An 18,770-nucleotide genomic window follows, 5' to 3' on the forward strand; every position below is an offset into this window, starting at 1 on the left:
ATTTACAGCCGAAACATTAACCCACAGAAAGGGATTTTTCTCTAGAGATTATTATACTAGGATCTGGAATTTTGGGGTCATTTCAAAGCGTTTCCTTTGTGCTTCCTGCTTGAAGCCAGCAGGGGGCAGTGGATGAGTGTGCAGGAGTCAGCAAAGCAAAACACATGCATCACATAGACGTACTAAAGAAGGTGAATTTAATTTTTCTAAGTATAGAGTATAGAGTGCAGAGTGAAGCCCCCCCCCCCCCAACATACACACACACACATAAAATCACATTTCACATGTCATCCATGCTATAGACACTTTGATTTTGTTAATATAACAAAAAATGGACTAGTAAGGACAGACTAGAAATGCTGTTTGCTTCAATTTGATGCTGCACTGACCAGTCAGACACATTCTACTCGTTACCGCAGCTGACACGGAGTTATTGCACATCTCATCTACAATGAACACAAGCAACTACATTTACATCGATTAATAAGGTACATTTGCACGTATGACAACACAGTAGAATACAGAGCAAGGAATAGAGAGGATGTGTAGCTCGGACGGCCCGCTTCTCATCGATACACCGTCGGCTCAGTGCAGTGAAACCCAGAGCAAGTCACGTCTGCGCTCCGTCCAGAAAAGGCATTTCTCCAGGTTTTTAAGCCCCAAACAGTCTCACAATCGTCCGATTTAACGAGGGGACTTTGCGCTTTGAAGTGTGCGATCTCTGAACTCCCCTCAAGTCAGATAGGGAACAATTTACTGCCCGGCCGAGCCAAAACATCTGGACGTAGGAAAAACCCGTCCAGGTCAATGACCAGCATGCACACACACAAACGTTGTTGCGTGTTTTAGTTGGGACGGATACAAGTACTAAGAGGGAGGTTTGATGGCATTTGTTACCGATTTTGACTGTGAAGCGTTCCTGTTTTAAATGCGTCAGTGTTGACTCAATACACAGCACCATACTGCTTCAGTACCGTGGCCCTAATGAAGCAGGAATGATAATTAAATAAAAAGTGTGAACAATACTGGGCAAATGTACATGGCACACCAATTAAGGCTGTTTTTTGGCATTTCAATCTCGCGCTGGTAGTTAAGGAAAAAGAGAAGGTTTAAGGAGGCAAAAGTCCACGGCCCCGGTAGGATCGGGCGCTGTGGATTTACGGCTGAACGCTTCAATTCAGGCGCACGCGGGGATTCCTCCGCTGATGAGCCTCATCCTAAGAGATGGCTCCTGAGGCTCAGAGCAGGCAGATGAGGCTCTTTCCCTCCTCGATCTCCTCCTGGACCTTGTCGCTGGAGGTGGCGATCTCCGCCTGCGCCGAGAACACGGCGCACAGGAAGGCGGCGAGCGTCCCGCCGATGGCCGTGTAGAAGGCCCAGCCCAGCGAGCACTGGGCGGGCCGGTACGGGGACGCCTCGGGCCCGCAGTAGCCCGCCACCTTCTCGGCACCCCAGCCGGCGGGGTACAACATGAGGCCCACCATCAGCAGGAGGCCTGGAGGCGGGGCAGAGGGGGGAGGGGGGTTAGAGTTGCATATTTCAGCTCTGGTGTAAGACACGCCTTGCACCTGGGTACACCGTGACTCACCTCCGAGCGGTAAAGAATACAGGCTATTATCGAGCTATTTACCACATGACACGTTTGATTTAGGACAACGTGCCAGACGCAAGACAGACAGACAGACAGACAGACAGGCAGATGACGTCACAGATTACAGAGGTTTGGGGAGTCAGCCCACTGGGCACCGGCACAAGATTTCAGCAATAGAAAATATTGTCTGGTAAAACATTGATCAAATCAAACATTCCAAATGAATTTTATAAGTTTAAAAAATATTGCCCTTATAAGGAAGATTTATATTTTCCAACTTTTGGGAGTCATTTTACTTCGGTATTTTCACCGCCACTTAGTGGACACATTCCCACGCCAAGTACTGGTTTACCTGCGATGGCCTGGAGCAGCCCGCAGACGTTGAAGATGCTCTTTTTCAGGATGCTCTGGAAGCACAGCGTGAAGATGGAGATGCAGGCCACGCCCCCCAGCACCAGCGTCCCCGCCGCCAGGAACAGCATGGCGGCCTGCCAAAAGCCGCTGGCCACCTCGCCGAACGTCCGGGCGTAGTGTCCGCAGGTCACCCCGCCGCCCCTGCCGCCGCCCACGCGCAGGCAGCGGGCGTAGAGCCCCAGGGAGGGCCGGTACTCCCCGGCGTCCACCCCCACGCCGCCCACGCTGGAGTCGGAGCGGGGGATGCCCAGCAGCCAGTCGGGGCTCATGAAGGCGATGAGCTCGGCGAAGGCCACCACGATGCTGAGCAGCGTCCAGAGCATGGAGCGGCACGTCACGATCACATGGCACATGGCGGCCGGCCGAGGTGAACCGGTATTAAAAACGGGAGGGGGAAAAGTTCCGGAAAGAAAGTCGCTCCGGATTCCAAACCCGATGTCCCCGATGATCTCGTGCCTCGTCCGGTGTGAGTGGATGTTTCCCCTCTTCTCCCAAGCTGCGGGTCTTTCTTTCCTTCTTTCTGTCCGTCTTCTTCACCTCACTCCGCCGATCTCGGCGTGGACGGAGGTCTCGGGCTGGATGGTTCCACGCGGCTACGGCGCTCCGAAGCAGCTCCCCTCAGCCATGGCGGCCCGCTGGAAAACACAGCCGCACAAGCGCACACACGTGAGGGACGGAACGACGGCAACCGGGAGACTCAGATGGAGCCGCTGTGCGCACTGCGGGCCGGGCGAGGAAGTGAGCGTCAACGGGAAAAAGCAGAGGGCGAAAGAGAGGAAGGAGATAGGGAGAGAGAGAGAGAGAGCGAGAGAGAGAGCGAGAGAGAGAGGGGAAGCATGAGCGTGGACTGATTACGCCACCGCATGAGAAAACTCCCTGGTGTCCAAAGAGACATGACAGCGCGTCCCAGCGCCTGCCATATCGGAGAGACCACCCCAAACGAGGCTGCGAGAGGGCGGATGCAGACAGCCAAGGAGAGAGAGAGAGAGAGAGAGAGAGAGAGAGAGAGAGAGAGAGAGAGAGGAAAGAGTTCACATTCATAGTCTGCCAGCTGTGACTGTACGATGAGCAACAGTTCCAGATGTGTGTTGGTTTAACGTCATGGGAGCGTTGGAAAAGTCATGCTGAATCATAATATGCGTAAATGTCCACGAGAGCGTGCAGGAGGTTGGCTGGGCAGGCACACACACACGGACACACACGGACACACACACACACACACACACACACACGGACACACACGGACACACACACACACACACACACACACACACACACACACACACACACACACACACACACACTTTGAACGATCTTCCTCTATCAGCACCATCTCGGTGGGGCTGAGGGTGTGTTGGTTGCTGCCGCTGCTGCCGCCGCCCCCGTCGGCGCAGTTCAGCGCTCGCTCGGGGCCGTCATGGCAGCATTCTGAATATCAACTCTCTGCCATAATAACAAATAATGTAGCGCGCCAGGCCCACGCCGCTGCATGTATACACAAGCATCCAAACACCGCGGGGGCGGAACGAGGCAGATATAAATCAGCAACATTCAAGTGACGTGCCGTCATCCCGAACCTGAACCCTGCGACGGCGATTTTAAAATTGATTCGAAGCGTTGAGGGATCTCTTTTGGGTGTAGCTCCTGGTTATATGACTCAATGAGCCCCAATGTAGTCAAAGTTGAACTGGTATAAAGTCCAGGGTTTAACCCGGAGCAGACACGGCCTCCGGCATCGGGACCGGAGGGGCCCCTGAAATGACCAGCCGCAGGGGATCAGGCAAGACAGCTCGAGCGTAAAAATAACGTGCTTTTAATCTGTTTTATAAACACATTATCTTAGACCGTCTTATTATAATAACCACAGATGGAAGTCCCAGATCCACTAAGTAAAATGACACTCCGGTATTTTGAGTCAACCATCTGGATCTGCTGATCAGCATAACACAGAGGTTCCACTAATGAGTGAAATCAGCTGCATCAAATGACGGGTGGAGCCAAAACCTGGAAGAACTTTTACTTTCTGAACCTGGAAGAGTCCATCAATGGTAATCACTAATCACAATTAAATTAAAGGATTAAAGCTAACCCTTAACAGATGAGAGATTCCAAGAGATTGTGTGTGTGTGTGTGTGTGTGTGTGTGTGTGTGTGCGCGTGCGTGTATGACTGCACCACTGTGTAAGTTTATACCCGTCAGGATGTCTCCCAATCACACTGATTGGGATCCTGTTGCTATGTTGTGTTTCCGTTGCCATGGCAACACTGGCCTGACTACAGCTGTGTCCCCTCGGGACGGAGCAGCTTTCTCAGAAACGCTCTGACATCATTTTTCAGTATTATGACATACACAGGAAAATATTTGCAATCCGGTTTAAACACTGAATGGCCTCTTTTTCTACGCTCTTTCTCGGTGGACCCCGCAGTCTGGCAGGCGGGGGAGATAACACTGAGCTCCCTTTCTCCCAAAAAATCCCCAGCGAGGACATCAATAGCTCCACAAACAGCGGCATGAGACATAAATCAGTCTGATTCAGAGGTTTCCAAGGTTTCGCTCTAATTGATTCTTTCTGGCTGTGTCATTTCAGCGGTGTTGAAATGTGCAGCACCAAAACAGTCATTAAGATCTCCAGTCATACCGATGCCCCCGGAGGGCTGAGGGAAACACCCCCACACCCCCCATCTCTGCTCAGTGGAGTGGGTCTGTGAATGTGTTGTTTATGTTTTTAACTATCAGAGTCACTTGAGGGAAAAGCTCCGGAGCTTGTCCTTCATATTTTTAAAATAGAAACTCAGGAGAACCTTCGGTGATTTGGGTGTCTGTGTTTTGTATTTGTAGAGATTTAGCATTTTTGCTTGTCTAGGACTGGACAATATATATACTGATCAGCCACAACATTAAAACCACTGACAGGTGAAGTGAATTACATTGCTCATCTTGTTACAATAGCGCCTGTCAGGGTGTGGGATATATTAGGCAGCAAGTGAACAGTCAGTTCTTGAAGTTGATGTGTTGGAAGCAGGAAAAATGGTCAAGCGTAAGGATCTGAGCCACTTTGACAAGGACCAAATTGTGATGGCTAGATGACTGGGTCAGAGCATCTCCAAAACGACAGTTCTTGTGGGGTGTTCCCAGTATGCAGTGGTTAGAAGATACCAAAAGACGTCAAAGGAAGGACAACCGGTGAACCGGCGACAGGGTCATGGACCCCCAAGGCTCATTGATTTGCGTTGGGAGTGAAGTCTAACCTGCCTGGTGGATTGCCACAGAAGAGCTACTGCAGGAGAAATTGTTGAAAAAGTTAATGCTGCTATCATAGAAAGGTGTCAGAACACACAGTGCATCACAGCTTGCTGCGTATGGGGCTGTGTAGCCACAGACTGTTTAGAGTGCCCATGCTGAGCCCTGTCCACCCCTGAAAGAGCCTACAATGGACACGTGAGCATCAAAACTGAACCATGGAGCAATGGAGAGGTGGTCTGGTCTGATGAATCACGCTTTCTACTTCATGTGGATGGGCGGGGTTAAGGTCGAATCCGATGGAGCATCTGTGGGATGCACTGGAACAACAAGCCCGATCCGTGGAGACCCCGCCTCATAACTTCCAGGACTTAAAGGATCTGCTGCAAACGTATTGGTGCCAGATACCACAGGACACCTGCAGAGGTCTTGTGGAGTCCATGCCTCCACGGGTCAGAGCTGTTTTGGGGACACGCTACAGGGCACCCTACACAATATTAGTGGTTATTAGTGGTGGTTTTAATGTTGTGGTGTATATCGCTTTAATATCGATATTGAGATATGAGAGTGTCTGGGTTTTTGGTTCTTTGGTTTTCGTTCTTATTTAGAAGATTTCATTGTAATTAGAGGTTTTGGTCTCAGTGTGTGACCACACGACACACCGCCGCAGCTCCGAGAACAATCCCATTGTTTGTGAGGCAGCGGAGGAATGCGCTTCACTTCTTCTGGTCAAAAGATGAGAGCACCACCTTACAATAGAATAGGCCTCTAAGTATAGTCCAGCGACACTTGAAATAAACGAAGGGGTTCCACCTTGGCCAAAGAGGAAATAGCCCCGATAAACAGGAAGAAGTAACAGAGTATCTCAAAGAGCGGCAGAATGCGGCAGAATGAGAATTAATTTACACCTTCCACGCGGCTGCTGCCATCTCTGCCCACTGCGCACCGTTTGGCCACGGTAAAACTTTTAAACCGCAAACGCTTTGATGACACGTCTGAGCCCGGCACAACGTACGAGGGCACTTCCAGGCGGCTGATCTGCAGTTTGTTAGAATGAGATATTGAGCAATTCGGTGAATCGCTTCGTATTGTGGTGCTTTCCTCAATTGAAGTCCAGTTCCGAGGTCGGGCGGGCCAGGCACGGCTGTTTTTGTTTTGACATTTTCCACACGGCACCATGGCCTCCTGCACTTCACTCTTTTCGGTCTATTTTACCGCCGCCGTCCAAGCAGAGGAAGACAGTTTTAGACATAATGTACACATAATATGCATTTGGAAATGTGAAAATGTGTGTGTGTGTGTGTGTGTGTGTGTCTCAGGCTTCTTTATTCAAGTCTAAAAAGCCTGCAGAGGTGTGCACTTATGTGTGTGTGTGTGTGTGTGTGTGTGTGTGTTTGTGTGTGTGTGTGTGTGTGCGCGCCACTAACCACCCTGCTTACAGTTTTAGTCTCCCACTTGGAGTTTAAGCGATGTGTGCGCAGCAGATTATAGCCCGCTCTGTTGAGACTACAATGGCCACAAATTGCCAGCTCGGTCTCTTCAAGCTGCAGGGTCGGAGCTAAACATACCTTGTCGGGGGCCGTCAGCGTTCACCTTCTGTGATCTCCCCTCGCTCCGCCTTTACAGGAAACCTCGCTCGTCTCCGTAAAGACACACGGAGGGGGAAAGCTACGAGTGCACGAAAAAATGTTTGATGGGGTCTCGAGGAACCTTGGGAGCTGATTTCTAAGTTTGCTAAATTGCATCGATCATCGTCCAGATGCGGGGGGCGACGTCACCCCTGCGGAATTTTCTTTTTATGTTTTGAAAGAAAGAAAGAAAGAAATGACAGCGAACCTTTCATTGTCAAACACAATAGCCCAAACGTGCCTGTTTTATGGTTTCAGCTTATCCGGATCGGGATTGCAAAGAATTATTTATGGCCCTTTAAAGCCCTACGACGAGATCAATGCTTGGTTTGTTTGTGTGTGTGAATGTGGATTTTCAAACTTTTGAACGTAATCGACTGCGATGGGCACATTTACTGCTGGTTCCACATTTGTGTGTGTGTGTGTGTGTGTGTGTGTGTGTGTGTGTGTGCGCGCGCGCACGTGCGTGTGAGAGAGTGTGAGAGAGTGTGAGAGACAGAAACGTCAGTGAGTAAATGGAGGGGTCAGTACATCCTGTAACTGATGAATACTTTCCGCTTGTTTGCTGGTTATTGAGTCCTGGGAAAGTGCCTGAATAGCACTTGTTTGGCGAGGTCAAGGCATTCTGCGCCGGTGTGTGTGTGTGTGTGTGTGTGTGTGTGTGTGTGTGTGTGTGTGTGTGTGTGCACCGGGGGAGCGGGACTTTGCATTTCACAGCCCAGAGTCATGACTTATTCATAAATCCTGGTGTGGGATAACAGCGACGAAGGGAACCTGGTGGGAGAGAATCCCTCAGCCCTCCCCGTTTCGCTCTGGTGCGTATTTTTCTTTTCCGCCGTCTGATCTTTCCCGCCCCCCTACAGTCCATCGGAAACACGCGGCGCAGAGAACGGTGTGCTCTCGGGTTACTTCCCCGAGATAATCACCCTCCGACGGAGAGAGTGAGGTCTCCGGCGATCCCCCGGCGACCCCCTCGGCCACGCGGGGGTCGGACGGATGAATCGTCCCATACGCTCGTAGATGAGATCAATGCGGCGCAGGCGTCCGCCCCGCCGCTTCGCACGCTGCGCTCCTGGCCTCGACAGCGACGCAGCTGCCGCCGCTCGACTCGGGCTGCGCTGCGCCGCCAGGGCCCGCGGCCGCCTCGCACGCGATTCTCCAATCCCACATTCACCGGGGGCCACCGCGAACCGCCTCCCTGCTGCTCTGAGGGGCGGCTCAGCGCTGTATCTGATGTGGTTCCCTGCAAAACACGGTAGGCTGGTCGGCACAGCAGGAGCCGCCGCCTACGGCCGGCTTCAGGTTTCGGCGGTGAGGCCCCGTCGGATGAACTGCACGTGCGCTTAATAAAAACTCTCTTAATGATGAGTATGAACTGTTGCCTTTTAAAAGTCCCGACCAGCAGCCACAGCTATGAGCCATATGTGGGTCAGTCAGTTGGCCGTCCGCTTAAGGAGGCCACCGAGTAGTAAATGAAGAGTAATTGCTTTGAGATATCAGCCAAGGCATTGGTCGCATGCCAAGGTGCTGAGGTAATGGGCGGTTGGACTCGGCTAGGCCACTGACTGCAGCCCGTTCTAAGGGGTCGGGGGGAGTGAAATGGGGGAGTGATGGAGGGCGGGGGAGGCAGGGAGGTGTTATTGAGTGATCTGGGGGGGCTAGTTGACCTAGTTTGCCCCCCCCCCAACCCCTAAAATGCCTATAAGGGGGAGTCATTACTTTACGAAGGACAATTCCATTCATGGAAATGTATTTATAATTTACTGTACGAGAGATTGCGCAACACTGACTTTGTAACTCTCGTTCACACCGCAGGCCGAAGTGTCCCAAATCCGATTTTCAGTTTGCTCATATGCGACTCACATGTGTTTCTGACAGTGTGAACAGCACAAATCACATGGAATCTGATCTTTCCAATTCGGATTTGAGCCACTTTCATGTGCGGCCCTAAATACAGGTCTGACTTCTTGCGACGCGACCTCGGTCTGAACAGTGAAATGGGAATGCGACTTTTACGTCACTCTAGAGCCGGTGTTCCCAACGGACCGCAGCGCACAAGAAGTTCACGGACCGGGAACACAAAAAAAAAGAAGTACCTCTGTGTTTCGAGAATGAACTGGGAATTCCGCCCCCCCCCCCCCCCACACACACACACACACACACGCTTTGGGCCCGGGAGCAGAGCGAGGTGCACCGCCGCCGCCCCCAACGTCGGCCTCCCACACCCATGGCACCCTCGCCCGTGCCCGCACTGCGGCTGCCCCCACCCGCGGCACCCCACCCACACCGCGGCTGCCGGCCACCGTTAAGCGCGGGGAGGGAAAATAAATAATAAATACATAAATAGACTGACCTGATGAGGAGCACCCACGCTCGCCGCGATTTATGAATAGCACCCGATCTAAAAGTATGTGTGTGTGTGTGTGTGTGTGTGTGTGTCCTCTCAGGAAGCGATCAAGCCGCAATTTGAGCACGTTGTGTTTTGATTTTGATTTGAAAAATGTCCCTATTGAACGGAACAAAAAAAAAGCACCGTGCCCCCTGTCTGGATTTAAAGACTTCATCTGCGCAACCTGCGTGGTCAGTTCAGGACCGTGACCCCTTCACACTGGAATCTGATATCGACCACATTTGAAAAATAATGTGAACAGCCAAACAACAACAAAATAAAATAATCGGATCTGAGCAATAAATCCGAATTGAGCACCCAGCAGCCTACATCCCCGCTGCAAAGCGGGGATGTAGGCTGCTGTGTTATGTGTATGAAGATGAAGGAGAAAATGACCTCGTAGAGAAGCGGTTAAACCAGTGGATACACCCAAAATCAGGTCGCCACCAGGTGGCCATCAGGGCGGGGAAGACCACCATCACCTAGTTTTAACTCCAGAGACCCCAGAGGAGAAACCTCAAACCAAGGCCAACTTTTTTCCTAGAGCTGCCGTGTTCTGTGTGGTCACGCATCTGGACTAGCCGGTGGGAAAAGCCCAAAAAAACCCAAGCCACATATGAGAGCCATTCTGCCATCTTCAGGCCCCACGATGGGGCAGCAGGGGCAGGCCTCTGCACAGCTACCCAAACACGTGGACCGCGGGCTGCGCTGGAGACTCGCCGCCGATACTGAGCCTCCGCGACCTCGCTCCATGTTTGCAGAAATCAGTAGATCAGGCCTTCACAATCCGCCAAAAATCCTGCAGGATCACAGGACAGATGGGAGCGCCGCGATAGCATTCTAAGTAAGGCAGGACCGAACGTATCCCTATCTCATAAAAGAATGCGAGACGCCGAGCCCGGGGTGGAACTGAACGGGAATGAAGCAACGCAACGTGAGCTAAACCAACACAGCCCACACAGTGGAACAAACATACTAACCCCGTTCCCTGCTGCCACGCCGCTGTGTGTTCTTCCATATTACATCCACCTCCGCTTGACGCGTTTTTCGACGGACGCTTTTTTATTTTGGAGAAAAAAAAAAAAAAAAAGGGGACTCCAAAATGGCTTCGAAACACGCATTCGGGCCAAACGAAATAAACCCCCGCGCGCCTCCGGTGTTGACTATAAAACTTTCAGCGCAACTTATTTATGCCTCCCGAACCGAAATGAACGTCAGGCAACTCTTCCTTCTCCCGGCGCTGGAGGGATGACGCTGAAATTAAACACGGAAATTTAAAGCCCCGTCCGCCAATCGAAAGTGTTATGGGCTCGTACGAAGAACAAAGCCTTTCGACAAAGAGACATGAGAGAACCTACAAGCAGAACTAATGGGGTGTATATAATAGTCTTTGTGGTTGCCACACCTACTCAATAAGCCCGGGGAGAGAACACGTCCACTTGCTTTTAGAGGGGGAAGGGAGAAGCAGACGGAAAGACAGACAGAGAGACAGGGGGCGTGTAAAAGAAGAGAGGGCTGAGGTGGATAAACACGCATTTGAGGTTAGTCCCTGTTGTTTATATGCCCATCTTGAGCGTTCTAACAGAATCAACATGGTCCTGCTCTCGCTAACCATAAACACGTGAGTTACTGAGTCGCTCTCCATCAACAGCCCAAGAGCCGGGAGTCGCAACGCGGGGGGAAACGTTTCCCATGGATGGGCAAACGCCGCCGCCGTCTCATAAAGTCGACCGGTGGGTTTCCATTCAAACGCGCGCTGGGGTGGCTTTCGAGTCGGTTTGAATTTATTAGACTGAAACACCCGAATGGAACCGCAAGAAGCTGTTTCAGTGATTTGGGATGTCACGCGCCAATAAAAAGTGAGAAAACTGCCGGCAGCCAGAATATTCAAAACGCAATTAATGGGCCTGACGTGTCGATGACAATAGCAGAGGGCCCTGAATGGAAAACGAGGAGCTAACAGTGAGAAAACAGACAAACAGATAGAAAACGCACTGCGAGGTGCCAAGCGCTGCTCGCTCTTGCGGGGATTAATTCCATCAAAACGCACGACTTCCCTGGAGATAACTATCAGCTAAATGAGTTTGTCTGTGCACCCGTGTGTGTGCGCACGCGCGCGTGTGTGTGTGTGCGCGTGTGATTGTGCCACAGGCCTGAATGAGATTGTCCCACTCCATCTGTTGCGACTCAACCCAACAAAGGATACACAAAGACATGCCGCCACGGGGCCCCGCTGACTCACACCCTAACTCCCAGTGACATGCAGCCATTGGCCCAGAATTCATTCCTCCGTTCTCAAAAGGCAGGCCGCCGTGGCCCCTAACCCATTCAATCTGTCCAACACCCCGGGCCCCCCCTCCACCGCTCGCCGCGCCGATTCCGCAGCGGCCCCCGGCATTCTCTGGCCCTCCGGGGGCGGCCCCCTCACATTTCACCAGCGCAACGCCCGGCGTGACACGGCCCCCCGACCCCCTCTCCCCGACATCTGCTCCCGCATCAGCTCCGAGAATGTCTGGTGAGGCGGGAACGGCGACTGCTTTCCGTCAGAAACACTATATCACTCCTACCTCCAGACGGGAGGTCAAAGAGCTCTGAGGTTCGAAGGGTTCAGAAGACGGCTGTGTTCGGAAAGACTCGATCAAACCCGAGGATCCACCAAAGGCTGCTGCCAATGCCGGGATAAAACATGGCGTTTCACCGACGGCGTTCCACCTTCGGCTTTTTCACATACGCACGCGTGTTAGACAACCACAATGTACTACGTCATCACCACTCATGTACAGAGGACTACGCGAAGCACAGCTCGACGGCGGTCCCAGACGAACAGTTCTCTTCCGTGAGTTATCGGCGCCGGCGGCACTTTGGTGCAGGAGGCGCGACCTGATCCCGAAACCCCGCGGCGGTTGGGAGCAATTCGCGCACCGGTCCCGCGCGTAGACATTCCCTCTGCCCTGCCCGAATTGACACGACACCTCAAATGGTCTCGTCACGTGGGGCATTCGAGGCCCCGACCCGGCGGAGATCAAACCTCACCTGGACGGGGGGGAGAGCTTTTCCGCAGGACCGGCTCGCTCAAAATGGCCCGTCGGGGGGGCAGCCGGCTGTGCCACTGGGTAGGTTTAAAAAAGATAAAAAACTGTAAAAAATACAATAAAAATAAAAAAGGTATTTTACACATAGAATGTCGAAAAAGAAGTAGCCGGGGGAGCGGGGCGCATCTGCAAGAGATTAGGGAAGGAAAGACAATACAGAAAGTGCAGAAAGCGTTTATTCAATCCACTCAGTGAGGTGCTCTCTGTAATGGGCACCGCGCCGTCATGATAAATCCCTGCCAGATGTTCCGCCGAAACAAAGTTTGGGGTGAGGGCGCTGCCAACTGCTAATGAGTCACGGTCGTATCTCGAGGAAAACACACCCCTGCTTCTTTCGCTCGCCCTTTGTTCTTCACGTAAACCCCCGCCCGGCGCTCACCTACTTCGGAGGGGGCCGCGGAGGACCCCGAAGGCTCCGGGGTTCTTTTCCCGAGGCAGCGGGGAGCTCGGGATGGAAAACACCGACGAGTGGGGTGGGTTTTTCGCAGGGACGTCAGTTTTGTTCCCTCAGATGAAACACACACATTGTGCCGGCGGTGAACAGCGCTGTCAAACCCTTCTGACGCTCGGCAGGAGAACCGTCGTGACCCAAGAGTGTGCAGTTCATCACAATGGAGCCCAATAACGCCCCATGGGTTTGATGCGCGTGTGTGTGTGTGTGTGTGTGTCAGTGGTAATTACGGAGTACAGGTACGTTGATACTGTACCTGTACTTACTAAAGTGTATTCGTTTTTGGAGACTTTCAACTCTTTCTCCACTACAGTACGTTTCAACGCAAATATCCGTATTTCCTTACACACAGTTGTTACTTTAGTTCTATCAAAGTGTTTGTGATTCAGGATTTCTCGCGGATAATGATTCATTAGGTCCACATCACCGTGCGTTACTATGACACCACCTGCACTATTTTCTGTTATAAATTGTCAATAATCAGGATATGGATCAGCACTCAACTCCAGGAGGGGGTTGGGAAGTACATTCAACAGCAAGCATTCACATTCACTTTTGTGTATATGTCACTGTGGTACTTTCACCTTTTTCTAGAGTAACTGTGTGTGTGCGCGTGCGCGTAAGAGGATAAACTCATCGCTGGGGAAGAACAAAACAAAACAAAACAAAAAAAACAAAACAAAACGATAATAACAAAGTTTTGACAAAACTCAACCCAAACCGGTGGAGGATCTCAAATTCCCGACACGCCCGAGAGCCGCACAGCCCAAACACCCCGTCGCGACAACATCCCCACGGGACGCTCCGGAGCCGCCGTGGGTAGAGACGCTCTTTTTTGTTACTTACGCGCAGAACGGAGACGCGGGGGGACGCGGGGGGGACGCGGCTTTTCAGGCTCCGGCTCCGGCTGCAGCTCCACAGCTCACTCCACTGGCCCCGCTGCTTCCACGTTGTTCTCCTCTACTCCACACGGAGAACGTCCCGCCATCTGACGTCGCGCCTCCTTCGTTTCTTTCTCTCTTTCTTTCTTTCTTGCTTTCTCTTCCTCCTCCCCCTCCCTCTCCCTTCCCCCACTCCCCTTGTCAAGGAGGAAGGTTGAGTGTCCACTCCCAACACTATATTACGTTAAGATTTTTTTCACAACATATATATGTATGTATGTATATATTAAGATTCGTGTCACTTCAACATTGATAAAGTTTGTAATCATTTAGCCTTAGTTTGGAAATGTATTTTTTCCTTGGAACGTGTACTAAGTGAAGCAATTTCATTCAATTAGATTAATATAAACATGAAAAAGAAACCTTCATTTGAATTGATATTTTTTACCTAAATATTACTGTAATCACTAACTATTTAGAATTCTAACAAACAAAAAGCTATGAAACATATTAACATTCCTGGGTTTTTTTGTGTGTAATATTGTTTACCCAATGGTTCTGTTTGTGTACTGTTGCGTTCTGCTTCTCCTAAAATGGAATAAAGATTAATACAATAAAATAAGTAATGGTAATATAGTAATAGTAATTCATTTAACTTCTCTTAGTTTTTTTCATGTAGTATTTCAAAATAATGGGTGTTTTTTGTTTTTAATTTAAACAAAACCTTAAATGACATGAAAAAAAAATCCCACTTCAAATATTAGTTTTTAATAAGTTTGTGTGAGTGTGTGTTTGTGTGTGTGTGTGTGTGTGTGTGTGTGTGTGTGTGTGTGTGTGTGTGTGTGTGTGTGTGTGTGTGTGTGTGTGTTAACTGCTTAACGCTTGATTTTCTTGAAGACAACAACAGAGATGTTCTTCTGGCCTCCGTGGGAAATCTGGTTTAGCATTAAGTGAGCTGTTCCCACGCCGTGTCCCAATAGGTAACCTATCACATCTTCTCTGGGCACCGAAAGAGGCAATTACCAAATGGGTTCATTTGGAAATGTGCAAAAACAACTCAAGCATTCATTCATTTCTGCTTGAAAGTACCTCCATGAGTGAACTTAGTGGCCCACGGGATCATTATCTCCTGTGTATTTTTGTGTACACTACTCATTGTACCGAAATGTGAACGTTAACTGTACAGTATGGGCTACAGACACACAGACATACCTCACTGAGCACTTTAATAGGAACACCTGTACACCTACTTATTCATGCAATTATCTATTCAACCAATCGTGTGGCGGCTGTGCAATGCATAAAATCATGCAGATGCAGTCAATGTTGACATCAACAATCAGAATGGGGAAAAAATGTGTTCTCAGTGTTTTTTTTAGTGGATGGTTGGCACCAGAGGGGCTGGTTTGAGTATTTGAGCGAGCGGGCAGTTCATCAGACAGAAATTGGAGAATGGCCAGACTGGCTCGCGATGACTGAAAGGCTACGGTAACTCAGATAACCACTCTGTACAAGTGTGGTGAGCAGGAAAACACCTCCGAAGGCGCAACACGTCGAACCCTGAGGCGGATGGGTTACAACGGCAGAAGACCACGTCGGGTTCCGCTTCTGTCCGCCAAGAACAGAAAGCTGAGGCTGCGGTGGGCACAAGCTCACCAAAACTGGACAGTTGAAGACTGGAAAAACGTAGCCTGGCCTGATGACCCTAACCCTAACCTCTCAATTTCTGCTGAGGCACACGGACGGTAGGGTCAGAATCCGGCACCAACAGCATAAATCCATAGATACAACCTGCCTCGTGTCAACAGTCTGGGCGGGTGGCTGTGGTGTAATGGTGCAATGCTGTGGGTATTTTTTCTTGGCACACCTTGAGTGCCACAGCCTGTTTGAGTGTTGTTGCTGACCCGGGCATCCCTTCATGGCCACAAATTACCAGCAATAATCGTCTCAAACCGGTTTCTCGAACATGACAATGTGTTGAATGTTCTTCAGTTTCCTTCCCAGTCACCGGATCTGAATCCAACAGAACACCTTTGGGATGTGATAGAACTGGAGATTCGCAGCATGAATGGGCTGACAAATCTGGAGGAATTCAGTGATGCAATCATGTCAACATGGACCAGAATCTCTAAGGAATGATTGCAACATGTTGTGAAATCCATTCCAAGAAGAACTGAGACTGTTTTGAGAGTAAAGGGAGGCCCTACCTTGTATTAGTATAGTGTTCCTAATAAAGTTCTGTGCGTGTGTGTGTGTGTGTGTGTGTGTGTGTGTGTGTGTGTGTGTGTGTGTGTGTGTGTGTGTGTGTGTGTGTGTGTGTATATACATATTTTCAAACTAAACTTCATTCCACCGTGTACCATACTTGGGTATTATTGCAGCCGAGCGCTCGCCAGATCCCCAAACCACACTAATTAAACTGTGGTCGGTGAAGTGGTGACAATTTTGGTAACGCTGTCACATTAGGATCGTGTGCAAAATGTCACGGGGACCAAATGTACTACAGTACCATGGTCTTGTTCACCATCGAAGTACATTTCTCAATGACCCCGGGGGGCCGTCCAAAGCCACGTGAATGATTTGGAATATATTTTACTGTAAGGGGCGGTTTCACAGACCGGATTTGTTCAAAATCCAGACTAAGATGATCCTACCTAAATTAATCCAGATTTTTAAAATGCCTTTCTGAGACGTCGCTTAATTTAAGGTCAATTAGTTCTGGACTAGGAAGTCCCAGACTGAGGTCATGAAGGACTAGTCAGCGGCTTCTGTCTGGTCTTAGTCTAGATCAACCTGGTCGACCTGGAGGCCGCGGCCATAATTCAAAAAATGTATTTAAACCTTCACTTAGATCTAGATTAGCTCAAATGTAGCTCAAAATCAGATTTTATTTTCTTTTTTAAACCAAGAAGAGGTGAAGTCTGGGAGTAGTTTAAACCATGACTGAGAAAGGCCATTTCAGTAAGTTCAGGTTAAAAATACGCTTTAGTCGAACATTAGGCCTCATCTGTGTCTGCGAAACCGCCTACATCTTTATGGTTTGGTCTGATCTCATCGTTGTTTCATTTAAACCTCTCGTATGTGACTCTATGAAGAACTTCTTTTCCAGTATAAACATAAAAAGGATGCTTATAAACAAGAAAAACTACAATGTTATTTGGTCGGGTGTTGCCAACGGTGGGAAACAGGAAGTTACGTCACACCCATCGGGATATGAAGCTCCATTAAACATAAGGCAGCGCAAGTAAACAAATAAACATTTTATTGTACCTGGCTGGAAAACATTTTCACTTGGGGTTTTTCTCCCCAATTATACTTCCCTTGTGCCGCACGCCCCCGTCCTCTGAGTTGGATTCTCTCAATTCAACACGTTTTAATATGTTAGTGCAACTCACAGCAGCGGGCGTTCTACATTTGTCTCTTTTTATGTATATATGTGGGATTTTTCTAAGATATAGCCTCTGTGTTTATGTTCATTTATATGTGTTAATCTAGGATGCCCCGGTTTTATTGTCTTTCACCTGGCAAATTCCCCGACGATGACCGTAAAGATTGATTGATTCTATGGTAAAGTTTAATACAGGTACAGGTTTAGTACAGGTTGACTTCTCACATTATTCACAGAATATAAGCTGCAGTCACAGTGTTCATCAGCAGCGACTTGAAAGAACTCAGACAGGTAATGAACCTCGACAGTCTGTGAAAAAAAGCCTTTCAGCAGGTCCATGTTCTCAGGACAGATTTCAAAGTAAGAGCGTCCCCAGCCTCGCGTTTCTCCATCCTCTGATGGGCTGTGCAAACGTTCAGCCCCATACGCTGCAGGAAATACGGGCAATAAATCCAATAAAAATGTTTCACAGCCGGAGGAGAAAACACGGTTGACTGTGCTAAAGTGAACAAAACAGCCCGACGGCTGTTTAAACTTCTTACAATGACAACGTCCCAGGTGGTTCACATCGGTGAAAATCTCCAAATGGTTGTTTTTTGACGCATGAATTTAAATCATAAATCGAACTAATGCAACTAATCTATTGTATGAATGTTAATTTTCCTATATCAACTCACCCATGTCCTGCAATATTAAGAAGAGCGATAAATCTCCTGATTTCATGAAACTAAAGCCTTTATGCTGGTTGGTTTATGCTCCTCGGGGCCAGGCGTGGGTGTTGCTCCGCGGGCTTCCGGCTTCTCTGAGGGCTGGTGGGGGTCTTCTGTGGCTGCAGGGCGGAGTGCTCGGGGCTTCTCTGTGGTCGCGGAGTGTCTACACGACCGCGGGGCTCAAGAGCGCAGGCACGAGCGTGGGCACATCACACACACACACACACACACACACACACACACACATACAGTCAGTCCCATCACAGGCACACACACAACACCAGCACCTGCTTTGAACGCACCCCAACAGCCTCCTGGTTGCATCCCTCTCCTTTCCTCCCTCATTCACTGCCATAACTATGACAGGAAGAGGCCACGTGCCCAATTGCTGTTCCAGTTTTCCTGGACTTAATTAACTCTGTTTGTTCGATACATGTTGTCATCTGGCATTTCTGTGTTTATGTTTTTTCCACGTACATGATGTTGTTTGTTTCTATGTTTATTTTTCCATGTACACGTGGTGATTCTCCCCCTCTTGGAGTAGTGATGAGTTGTTTTAAGACCAAAACATGGTAAGATTATTCTCCAAGGAGGGGGGTTGGTGGTGGTTCTGTCCAACAAAAAACTGTGCTCTTGTCATCCCACAGGTCGTCCACAGGACAGAGTCATTGCAGCAGTTCTTGACGATTAAAGAACGAATGAAGAGTTGCATTGCAGGAAGAGAAGTTGAACTCTACTTGCGGACTAACTCTGTCCTAGATGCAATGGCACAACTACTCTGTGTTGTATGCCCAGCACAGGTAAAAAAAAAAAAAAAGCCGCTTTTCGAGCGCTGGAACAATGACCTTAGGAACTCAGGCCTTTCTCTACTAGAAGAACTTAGGTACAAAGATTGGTTCCACTTGGATTGTTCCAGGAATTTGGGGCGAATTGCCAAGCAGCAACGTTGGCGACCAGCAACCTCCATTTTTAAATAAATTAAACAT

The 18,770-nt window shown here is 49.6% G+C and overlaps 1 protein-coding gene across 5 annotated transcripts; it reads right to left on the bottom strand.

Annotated features, from left to right (window-relative positions):
- Positions 1–250: 250 nt before the first annotated feature.
- Positions 251–13,814, bottom strand: LOC307232567 (LHFPL tetraspan subfamily member 2a protein-like). Of its 5 annotated transcripts, none has more exons than XM_080003643.1 (4): positions 13,652–13,814; positions 12,296–12,371; positions 1,944–2,640; positions 251–1,495 (listed from the first exon to the last, which is right to left on the bottom strand). In XM_080003643.1, exons 3-4 carry the CDS (start codon positions 2,356–2,358, stop codon positions 1,239–1,241), a joined length of 672 nt encoding a protein of 223 aa, XP_079859769.1. In that variant the 5' UTR covers positions 2,359–2,640; positions 12,296–12,371; positions 13,652–13,814; the 3' UTR covers positions 251–1,238. The 5 variants fall into 5 exon arrangements, with proteins under 5 accessions (XP_079859769.1, XP_079859771.1, XP_079859768.1 ...); XM_080003645.1 differs by lacking the exon at positions 13,652–13,814 and adding an exon at positions 12,734–12,839; XM_080003642.1 differs by lacking the exon at positions 12,296–12,371.
- Between the last annotated feature and the right edge of the window lie 4,956 nt (positions 13,815–18,770).

The sequence above is a fragment of the Zeus faber genome (assembly GCF_960531495.2).
Source record: "Zeus faber genome assembly, chromosome: 7".
Lineage (NCBI taxonomy): Eukaryota > Metazoa > Chordata > Actinopteri > Zeiformes > Zeidae > Zeus > Zeus faber.

What these genes read in the sequence shown, in the direction of transcription:
- LOC307232567 (XM_080003642.1), bottom strand. Translation starts at nt 2,358, where the DNA reads ATGTGCCATGTGATCGTGACGTGCCGCTCCATGCTCTGGACGCTGCTC. An exon ending in GCTGCTCCAGGCCATCGCAG is followed by an intron (nt 1,496 to 1,943) that starts GTAAACCAGTAC and finishes CCCCGCCTCCAG; the next exon opens with GCCTCCTGCTGATGGTGGGC.